This window comes from Halichoeres trimaculatus, unplaced genomic scaffold (assembly GCF_033239565.1).
Source record: "Halichoeres trimaculatus isolate MK-OKI-2021-1 unplaced genomic scaffold, fHalTri1.1 fHalTri1_scaffold_14, whole genome shotgun sequence".
Taxonomy (NCBI): Eukaryota; Metazoa; Chordata; class Actinopteri; order Labriformes; family Labridae; genus Halichoeres; species Halichoeres trimaculatus.
Window position 1 is genome coordinate 6,775,119 of NW_027437192.1, and position 11,033 is coordinate 6,786,151.

Consider the following 11,033-nt stretch of genomic DNA (forward strand, 5'->3'; position numbering starts at 1 on the left):
AAGTCACTCTTTGATCTCTTTGATACCAAGTTAGTGTGTGATAAGTAATAATGTGTCAGTGCTTCTGAAAAGATTTATGCTTGAAAAACTTTTCTGAGGGACTGGAAAGCACAAATCACTGAGTGTAAAGAGAAGGAAGAGGAGATTTAAAATCCATCACTTACTTTTCCTCTGAAAGGAGCTTTCAGATTCGTCATCGTCTTCCTCAGCGTCACTGTTCTCAGGATTGTTGGGCTCTGAATGTGGCTTCAACTCGCCTTTAAGTACAAACAAAGTGAACATGACCGCACTGACAGGATGTATGTGGAGGTATTTTGATCATAATCAAGACGTAATCATGGCATTTTGACTTTTAAAACTTTAAAGATGAACATTCTCTGATTATAATTTGACTGGAATGCTCACTTTTAATCACAAGACAGTAGAACATGTGTTTGTGGGATTGGCAGTGAGCTGAGGATGGGTTTTTGTGCACTGCATGATTTACAAAATTAAATTCTAATTTGAACACATACCTGCAAACTCAATCTCCTCAAAAGATTTTCCTTCAAACCTCTCCAGAGTCCCCGTCTCCACGGCTGACAGGAGCTCTAAGAGTCGTGCGATGTCCGGCACCGCCTCCAGCTTCTGATAATGCTCCCTGTCGGTCTTGATCTCACGACCCAGCAGCTTGGCCAGCTCATCCAGGTGTTCGTTTGAGAGGCTGAGGATCTGGAAAACCCGTGTAAGGTGTTTACGGAAAAACAAAGACCTGAGGATCGCTTTGTTCCCTGCGTTGCACCGAGACACAGCCAAGCTGAAGCACCTGATTCCTTGGAAGAAGTTTGTGCCTTGTGCACCAGGCTGTGCAAACAGGAAGAGACTGTTGGGGTTAACACCACACGCTTCTCTTTTGCTCTCTAGCAGCTCCAACGCAGCGAGCAACGCAGGAGTCAGAGTCACGATGACAGGTTTCCCCTTGTTGCTCATCACACTGATCTTTCTTGACTGCGCAGAAAGGATCTGCTCGAGCTGCGATTGGCCCACAGCAGCCTCAGCCTCCTCTCTTTCCTGAAATGACTTCAGCGAGAGTTCAAAGATTTCCGTGTTTTGGTTCAAGATCAGCAGATGAGCAACCACGACTTTGGAGAGCGCGCAGTAGACTGGCTCACATGCATACTTTGTCAGACTCTCGAGAGCTGACTCTGCCGTCTTCTCCATGCTCTGGAAAAGCAGCTGCACGTCCTGGATGAAGGGAACGGTCCGTGTTGATTTTGTTTTGTAGAAGCCGCCCCATTCGTTCGAACTCAACTTCATGAACGCCTGCGCTTCTTCAATCCTCTGTTTGTCACTGCCTTCGCTCAGCGCTCTGGCATAGTGGATTTCACCCATGTGCTTCAAAGTGCATCCAACAGTTTTCAACATACATGGTTTCCCATAAGACTTCCTCTCTTCGTTGAAATCAGACAGCTCTTTGACTGCTTCAACAACTTTTCCAAAGTTTTCCGGCTTCATGGCATCTTCGAGGTTTGATACTGAGGATTTCTTTAATGTTAACAGAAGACTCCCAATCCACCTCAGCTTCTGCACCAATCTTTTCTTTTTCTCATTCATCAGCCAGATGTACCGAGCCATAAGCAGAAGAAGGGAATCATTCATCACTGCAGCAGTGATCTCATCCTGCTTCATACTTTTTAGCAGACTGCTCACTTCTGATGAGGCTTCAGGGCTGTCGGCTGACTCTGCAGAAGCGACCCCAAACAGGACTTTGTTCTTGCAGCTCGGTGCTTCTGTGGACTTCCTCATGGAACATTTTGGGATATGTTTCCTCATCTCCTGACTGGTAAAGACTCCTTTACAAAACAGGCACGTCTTGGTGATAAGAGGCTTCTCTGGTTTCTTTTGTCTCACTTTTAATTGTCCGTATCCGGTCTTCAGAACTAAATCATTATGTTTAGAATTTCCTCGTTCTCGAAGCTCGTTCAGGCGCTGAAATCGCTCCTTGGAGTTTTTGCGCAGTTTAAACATTGCAGCTATATCAGGATCTTCGTTTCTATGGGTGAAAAAGTGGCGGGAAACTTTAGACTGAGCTTTCCCGCACACAAAACAATAGTTTTTGTTTCTATCATAGCGTGCTTTAGGCTTTTTATCAGAGCTGGAATCAGACTCATACTCATCGAATGACTCATCGTGAAAGCGCCGCTTTTTAGAGGATGCTGACACCGATTTTTTCCTCAAAACCCGCTGGTTTTCATTGGCAAAATCACTCTCATCGCTACTTGCTCCACTGCCCGGGATGTACTCCTCTTCACTGCCGTCGCTACTCGGAAGACTTTTAGGTTTGTCCTCGTCTTCATTGCAGGATTCAGAACCAGACAATCCTCTCTTGAACTCTTGAACCTGGAGTTATCAACAAGAAATTTCCTCAGTGTTACAAAAACAAACACAAAACAGTTTGATCAACAAACTTTGTCTCTGAGTACCTCTGGAGCATCTTCCCCAGGAGACGGCTGTCTCTCCTCCTCCTCCGGGGTTCTTTGCTCCTCCATGTTAGCTTTTTGTTTCTCAGCATCTGAAAATTTGCCAAAAATGTAACAAGTTGAAGCGTAAACTAGAGATACACAGGTCATGCACAGGTCATCTGTTCATCAAACCTGTCTCTTGCAGATCTCCATCACCTTCTTCAGCATCAGAGATTTCAGGACTGAGTTGCTCCTCATCCAGCTCCAGTTCATCTTGAGCAAAAGAAAAACATGAAAGACTTAATAAGCAACCACTGTTTTCACCATGTGTATATAACTCCACGACAAATGGTCGGATTGCTTTACAAAACAACACAAGACAAGGTCACCATAATTTCTGACAGATGTAAAAGTACGATCCAGATCCTGGCAATATTCTGGATACTAAGATCCAGAATATGAAATATGTTCTGGGTCATCATAATTTTCAACACTGTCAGGAAAAAAATTATTGTACAAACCTGCAGCTAACACCAAATTGTAGCAGACAGTCTGCTGAAAGGGAGTATAACATTAAAGTCGGACCAAAGTGTTGGTGACAATCACAATATGCTTGGTGGAGGTCTGCGCTCTCATTAGAAATTAAATATTTCAGAATATTTTCATGGGACTAACCAACCCGTATTCATCACTGCCTTGATACAAACCTTCAATCTCCACTTCCTTCAGAGACTTCCCCTTGTATTCCTCCAGACAGCCCTTCTCCATCGCCTGAATAAGCGTTGCTATCTTTGCGAGGTCCACTGCTGCCCATGGTTGCAGATAGAAGTCTCTGTCAGCTCGAAGCTTGTGACCCAGCAGTTTGGCGAGATGCTTCAGCTCGTCGTTCTCCAGCGTGAGGACCTGAAAGACTCTCGTTATGTATTTGTGACAGCACGCCGCTAGGAGATGCTCTGGGTTCTTTGCACGACAGAGAATAGAAAAAGTTTTGACGCTCTGCTTCCCTTGGTAAATACTTGTAGGTGAAGAGTTCGGCTTTGCAAACAAGAAGGGATTGTCTTTGTGAACGCCGCATGCGTTTCTTTTGCTCACAAGCAGTGTTATTGCATTGACGAGGTCAGAGGTCAGCAGGGGGGTGACGTTCTGGCCTTCTTTATTCTCTACATTTATTCTGATGAAGTGACGAGACAGGACTTGGGTGGCGTCTTCTCTCTCCTGGAATGCCTTCAGTGTCATTCTTGAAACCTCGGGGGCACATTTGTTTAGGACCGACACTTTAGCGAGAGTCACTCTGCAGAGCGCAGCGTAAACCTCCTGATCTTCTGTGGTCGTCAGGCCGTCCACAGCGGAGGCTGATTCTGATTCCAGATACCGATAGAAAAGCTGCACATCACGGGTGAATGGGACTGTGAGCAGCTTTTTGGACTTTTCTCCTCCTGACAAAGTGAGGTCTGATTTGGAGATGAGCTGGGTCCATTTTTCGTTATATAACTTTATAAACATTCTGGCGTCTGTTTTCATCTTCTTATCGTTGTTTTCCAGTTTGAGGACTATGATGGCTATTTTTTTAAGCAAATGTCCCAGTTTCAGAGCCAGAGAGGGTTTGGTGTACCTCCCTCTTTTCGCACTATAACTAGCAATTCTTTCAACACCTCTGACCACTGTGTAGAAATTTTCAGGTTTGATTGCATCCTTGAAGCTTGTTATTGACTTTTCATGGAGTTCTAGCAAAAGCCTTCCCATTGCTCGTAAACTGAATCTGACAGATTCAGATTGTCTTTGATTATTTGGATCCTTGTCAGACAGATGCTCTGCCAGCTTGATTAGAAGAACATCGTGCTGAACTGCAAATGCAACTGGGTCTTTTTTCATATCTAAGAGTAAATCCTGTGCAGCAGGCGGTGGATTTTGAACCAACAGGGACTCAGCAAGCGCAGTCTCATCGTTTTTCGTGCTACCTGCCGAAGAGTTTGGTGTTTCCCTTGAAGGACATTCACTCATGTGTTTCCACATCCCATTCTGAAGATACATGCCTTTACAGTATGGGCAGTGCAGATATGACGCAGCAGCACCCTTTTTCTTATTATTAGGTCGTCTTTTCAGTTTCAACTCTCCACAGTTGTGCTTCAACACTTCCTGATTATGTCGGTAATTCCCTTTGGACCGAAAATCACCAAGTATTCTTTTGCGCTCCTTGGAGCCTTTGGGTAATGAAAAAGCTTTTGCTAGATCAGGGTCTTCCCCGATATGCTTCAAAAGATGTCGCGCCAACTTAGCATGGCCAGCAGAGCAGAAATAACAGTAGTTCTTAACGGCATAAGAAGCAACTTTGGGCCTTAGTGAAAGTTTTCTGGGTCTGGAATCATCCTCAGAGTCTGGCTCACCGGCGCCGAGAGCAGTCTTACTGTTTTTACGGGAGCACGAAGCAGTGCCAGGTTTCAGCTCAAACGTCCCTGGAGAGTCATTTGAATCACTTGAGGATGAATTTCGTCCCAAGTCCGGCTGACTCTTGGTGTTGGGAACACTTTCACTTCCACTGTCAGAGCTGGAGCCGCTGTCAACAAGCTCGAAAATATCATCGTCATCAAACTGTTCGTCTTCAGTGCCGCATTTGTCCAAACTAGAGGCTGCACTCCTCTCCTGAAGCTGAAGAACACAACACCAAGTATTAACAAGGCTCGATTGGTATCATAATTGTATCATTTTGCCTCTTATTACATTTTTGTTTCTTTAACAAAAGCAAAAGCAGGAAAAACCTATTCTAAATAAACACAAAGTTATGGATGAGATTTTGCCCACAAGAAATGTTGAAGTCAGACTCAGAGTTGAGTGAGAACAGCATCTTTTGTTGCAGAAGTCTTATTCTCTGTAATAATGAAAAAATAAACACAAGCGGTCTGTGAAAGAATTCAAACATACCCCTTTAACTCTTGGTGTCGATGAAGTAGCACAAGAGTTGGAGTACGTAGAAATGTGCTCTGGGTTATCTTGCCTAGGAGTCTGTAGCTGTCTCTGGTCCTCCATAATGGCTGGAAATTGTAGAAGAGATACTTAATTTAATTTAATGATTTGTAAAGTTGTAGAAAACATGAATTAAGATGAGAATTACAGCACTCAAAATAAATCTTAATTTTCCTTTCACTTAATACATCTTTGCTTTTAAAGACACATCAGCCACCTAGCCAGACCTTGGGAACAGAAGATGGGCTAAATATGAAAAAACATCAAATATCTGTCAAACATTAAAAAAGAAGTTAAAACAACACAAGTTTGGACACAAGTTACAGTATGTCTGTCAAGTTAACTGTGAACTTATACAAGAAATAGCATATGCACTTCTTAAAACTCACTCATGAGCTTCTACTCCTTATGTTTACAACTATTTTATCAAAGGATCAAGACGACAGCTCATTCTTCCAAGATTTTGTTAACTGCTAAAAATCTGGTAAATAAAGACGCCTTAAAAAAAAAAAAGCTTAAATGTAAGGTTTTTACACGATTATTAGTTGTGTAAACAGAAGCAGACTTCACTTCCGATGCCATAAACCGCATATTCTCAATAAGGGTGCATGTTAGAATGAAACTGCAGAAAAATGTGCTACCTGGCTAAGTTGGTTGATGTGTTCAATGCTGTTTCCCAGTAGTGTTGCTATGTAGCACTCATGCCTTGCTAGCTTTCTGGCAGTTACGTGCAGTAAACAAAAGATAAAAGCACTTTGACCACTGCTGTTACGAATTAAATGAAAAACGATGCATATGTTGTACGAACAGGAAGTTGTACCTTAACTTTAATATCCCAAAGTTAAAGTCAGAGCAGTATCAACCGTAGTATACACTGCGGCAGCCATCTTTTATTTTCTGTTTCGTCTTCGCTGCGACCCCGTGACGCAGTGAGCTCTACAGCCCGCCGCAGCAGTGTTAGCCAATCAGTCGCTGCGACGTCACAGGCAGACTTTGGGAGCGACGAATCAGAACGCGTGTGTGCTCCAGCCATGGGGAGAGGCGGCGGACTGTCAACAAACTGGTGAACGCGCTTTATGAGGATATGTGCGTGAAAAGGATTGACCTTTCTTGCCTCAACTGTAAAGTATATATGAGAAAACAAGTTTAACGATTTTTAAACTAAAAAACAAAAACAAACACAACAACTTGTGAAAGTACAATTAACACAGGAGAACAAAGTTTTTCAACTTTTTTATTTAAAAAAATGAACAAGCCATAGAAAATACTAAAATCCTTGGCAACATGTTCTAAGTACAGGGGATGGTATAAACAAGATATACACGTAGGAACTTTAACTTTAACTTTATTTAATAGAGTAATGGGTGTGTATTTCAGCAAAAAGCTAATGTAACTTGGGTTTCTTTTTTATGTGATAGCATGTTTAGGTGGCACTTATCGGCTCAAAACTTTTCATGTGCATCACCATTTACAGTGATAGGAGTTACAATCAATGTCATTTTTATTAGTCAAATTATTAAGAAAAATATTTCATATGTCTTTTAGAGTTAGAGATCAATTACTGCTTGTCAGGAGTATTTTATAATTTAGTTAATCAAAATGTTTTAACTATTACTTAAAATGTGGAAATGCCTCTAAAATTGCTCATTGTGCCAGATGAAATTGTGTAAAAATTTGTGGTTTTTGTGATTGTCAAAGAAAAATAAATTTGCTTTGCTGCTAAAAGTTTCTCAGACTTCTCAGACAATTTGCAGTGCAGTAATCCACAAAGATAAAGGGATTGGACATATGTAGTAGCTTCTTTACTAACAGACTCCAAGCAGTTAATGGCATTTAGAAAACTGTTGAGGAAGGAAACTTTTTAAAGTTTTATAAATGAACACGGTTCACAAAGATGATTTCAGTTTGTCCCACATGAATATTTTTCATCGTGGCTCTTTTGAACAAGGATGACAAAACCCAGGTTTTTTCCTGGGTTTTCAGGAATCATAACGTGTTGGGGAGAAAGTAGTGTGTTACGTGACATACGACCATACAGCAGACAAAACACAAAAGGGAACAGCTATGTCTCCTGCCAAACAGTGGTAAACAGTCCAATTGCCGAGCAGTCTTGCGTCTCAATTCAAAAGTCCAACCAACAGAGACGATGTGCATTTTGTAAATTGTTTTCATGTAAGTGAGAGCATATTTACACTTTTGCTCCGTTTTTTTTTTCACTGGTTCTTGTTTGAATGAATGTTTCAGTTAATCTTAAAGTACATTTACACCACTCATGCTGCTGCACCAGTAAAAGGTCACTTCTGTTCTTCTTATCGTTCATCACTCTGAGTCTCCTTCCTCCTCATCAGGTATATATGGTGGGTCATCAGATTTCGCTTTTCTTGTCCTGAGATGGAGCTCTCTGACGGTTAGGATGCGGGTGAGCATGGCCTCCATGGTGCTGTCATCCAGAGGAATGGAGGAGAACCACAGCGGGCTGTTTGGGACGCAGCAGCGTTCAGGGTGAAGGTAGAACAGGTTGGTACGCTGTTTAACCGACTCTGAGCTGAGAGGTTAAAAGAAGAGGCAAAATGATAACATGAATTAAAGAATTTAATTTAAAAAAGAAATAAGAAGGAATCAGTAAGGATACGCACCACTTAGAAAGATAAAATTCATAAAGCCTAACAGGACAGCGGAGGGGGTTCTCTGCGTTCTCCATCATCTCTAGAATATCCTCTTTACTCTCCTCCTCCTTTCGCTTCTTTGCAGGAACTTCGACATCTTAAAAGACAGTACACAAAAAATTAAACAGAAAAAAAATGAAATATGTCAGAGCACATAGATGCTGGCTGTTACAGACCTCATGATTTTTTTGTAGAAGCATATTTTTAGAATGACTTGTTTCCAGAGTTTAAGATCACTTTTAGTTTTTCAAAAACAACCAGGAAATGACAATTACAATTTTCTGAATACTGCAGTGTGTGATTTACCTGACTTCATTGAAAATTATGGAGGACCGAAGCTGCGTAAATTAAACAGTTCAACCCAAGACACACTTAGGGCCATGTTTGAATAACAGTTCATTCTGTATTTCATGCTGGCAGTGTCTGACAAAAATAAATTTATAAATATTAAAATAAATACATATGAGAGCAGAGCGCAATTCTTTCATTATTCACTGATTTTTAATGCTATTTTCACATTTATTTTTGTATCTATTTCCTTTTTTTATTTTTGCTTTTATTTACTTAATTATTAACTTGTGTATACATTTTTTTTGTTGTTTTCATTTTCAATTTTATTTATTTTCAATTTCGGCATTTTGGGTCCTCCATAGAAATTACGATGCGTTCTGCGCTATCCATGGTGATGGGGAGAACATTGGCACCGGCAGCTGAGGAAAACAGGAAGACAACATTAAGATGCTGAATATTTGTTGCTTCGTTTTATAAAATTTGAACTAGAAATCAAAATGTGGCTCTAAAGGGAGACGTACTGGTAACGGCAGGCCGACGGGTTTGGGGGTGAACTGGCTGTACGTGTTCATGGGGACAGGAACAAACACAGGCACTGGGACTGGTACAACCATAAGCTTTGGAAAGAGGTCATCTGTACACAAGACAAAGAGGAAAAGAAAACTATTACAACATAACAAGAGATACACCACAGAAGAATAAACTTCTCATTAAAAACTAGAGCCAGTAAAAGAAGAACAAAAGGCCATGAAGAAGTCTAGAGCAGACTTTGAAAGTTTCAGCAGAGGAGAAGTGTTGCTTCAGTGGGATAATTGTGTGTTTGAGTGTCAGTTTTACCTGTTTGTGCTTCGGCGTCAGTTGTCTGTGTTTTGCAGGAGATTCCTTTGTTCTGCACCAGCGGTTTGCAGAGCAGGGCCTTGTTCTTCAGGATCTTTGGTGCAGGGGGAAGAGTAGCTTTCACTTTTTCAGTCTGGGTGCTGATCTGACGGACAGAAAAACAAAAAAATATTTCAGTAAAATGAGGGAAAAACATCAAAATTTAAGACATAGATGCTTTACTCTATCACTGACTGATGGAGGGTTTAAATTTTACTGATTTATTGATGTGAGTTTACTCTCCTGTGTCATCAATATGAATAAACGTTAGCTCATTTGTTTATGTCTGGTGTCCATCATGATGAATCATCTCCTTGTTGAGGATTTGCTGACTTACCGGTACATTTCCAGTGTTTTTTGAGTTGGAGGCTTTGCCTGCAGAGACAAAAACAAGGAATGAAACTTTCAGAGAAAATAATCAAAACAACTGATTTAGAACAAAGGAATGTTTTATTTGTGAGCAGATTTGACATGCAGTGGATAAAGTGAGTGTGTTTTATTCATTAATTGTTTTTTTTGGTTGAGAGTCTAGAAATGTGCTCAATGAAAATTAAACAGACCTTCATGTTTCTTATCGTAACACACAAACCAAAATCAATTGGTGTTTGACAATCAAATAGCTTTTTATGCCTAAAAACGATGATCCAAAACCTTTTCAAACTTCCTTAAAACTCATCATCTTTACACTAGTTTCCTGTGTGTTTTAGGATTGATTTTAAGATTTAACCGTTAACTTTTAAACATCTATGGCCTTTCCACCAGCTACATAGCTGGTGTGAACCTAAAGCTAAAAGAAAACTTTTTGTTTGAGTTTTTCGGTTTTAAAATTTCAATTTAAGTTGACTTTAGTCCTGTAAAATTATTTTTGAAGAATTTTAAATCTTTTAAAATCTGTATCCTTTGTGTAATTTTATGACCCATCTGTTTTAATTTGCTTTCCATGTGAACCACTGTGTGACCTGGTTTTCTAAAAAATCCACTATAAATCAAGAGAGTCCCAAACTATGCGCAAATGGGGGTTAATCATTGTTACTGGTATTGTCCTGGATTTAGATGGTGTGTTGTCAGTGCTGCAGTCAGGGTTAAAACCATGGACTGTATACAGAGTGGACAGTGTGGCTCTGCCATTTACTATTGTACGGTTTTGAGGCAGGGTGACCAAAGTAATGATAAATTTTATTTTACAAGATCCCCCTAACAGATAACACCTGAGCAGGCAGGTGTATTTTCTCTATGTTAAAGTTAAAGGCAGATCATTCTTACATTCTTTTCAATTTCTAAAAGTGCACTGAACCATATATGATCATTCATGGCACGTTGGGTCCTATCACAAGGTTTAGGGCAGAAATTACCCCTACAGGAGTGTTTTTGTGCAGCAGAAGCCCAGAGCGCACGCACCAAACACCCCCTCCCTGCTCCTCTGCCGGTTTCCTCTGCACTCAGACGGGGCCATATTTTACTTGACCAAAAACACAAATAAACAGACTCCCACCGAAAAAATCTGATATCGGTCTGCATTCACGCTTTATTTAGAGAATTTTCAGCGCGTTACATTCACACAAAAACACTGCTGCTGACTGATACACTAAGGGGCGAGTGCCTTGTAGCCAGCTGAGGCTCTGCAGCGGAGGTAGCGCCATTTTACGACACGATGAGAACTAGAGCCTTATTTAGCGGTGTTTTTGTGTGAAAGTAAGGCGCTAACACAGGATTTCCTTCCCCCCATGCTGTCAAAACTGTACATGTGATTTCTTAGTCTTTTTTTTATTTTGATAAATTTGCATTAAAAAAAAATGTA

The 11,033-nt window shown here is 40.8% G+C and overlaps 1 protein-coding gene and 1 long non-coding RNA gene across 2 annotated transcripts in view; both read right to left on the reverse strand.

The window, feature by feature from the left end:
* Positions 1–6,276, reverse strand: part of LOC141802665 (uncharacterized) — a 29,370-nt gene extending 23,094 nt beyond the window's left edge. The window contains exons 1-7 of the mRNA XM_074686237.1: positions 6,044–6,276; positions 5,361–5,470; positions 3,149–5,087; positions 2,634–2,714; positions 2,463–2,551; positions 516–2,379; positions 165–257 (exon numbers count right to left, since the gene is read on the reverse strand). Coding sequence (XP_074542338.1) covers positions 165–257; positions 516–2,379; positions 2,463–2,551; positions 2,634–2,714; positions 3,149–5,087; positions 5,361–5,465 — 4,171 coding nt within the window. The 5' untranslated portion in view covers positions 5,466–5,470; positions 6,044–6,276. The remainder of the gene's footprint in view (positions 1–164; positions 258–515; positions 2,380–2,462; positions 2,552–2,633; positions 2,715–3,148; positions 5,088–5,360; positions 5,471–6,043) is intronic.
* A 2,604-nt stretch (positions 6,277–8,880) lies between these two features.
* On the reverse strand, positions 8,881–9,698 carry LOC141803570 (uncharacterized). The gene is made up of 3 exons (XR_012599574.1): positions 9,573–9,698; positions 9,197–9,341; positions 8,881–8,993 (listed from the first exon to the last, which is right to left on the reverse strand). It is a non-coding gene; the product is annotated as an uncharacterized LOC141803570 (long non-coding RNA).
* Positions 9,699–11,033: the final 1,335 nt, after the last annotated feature.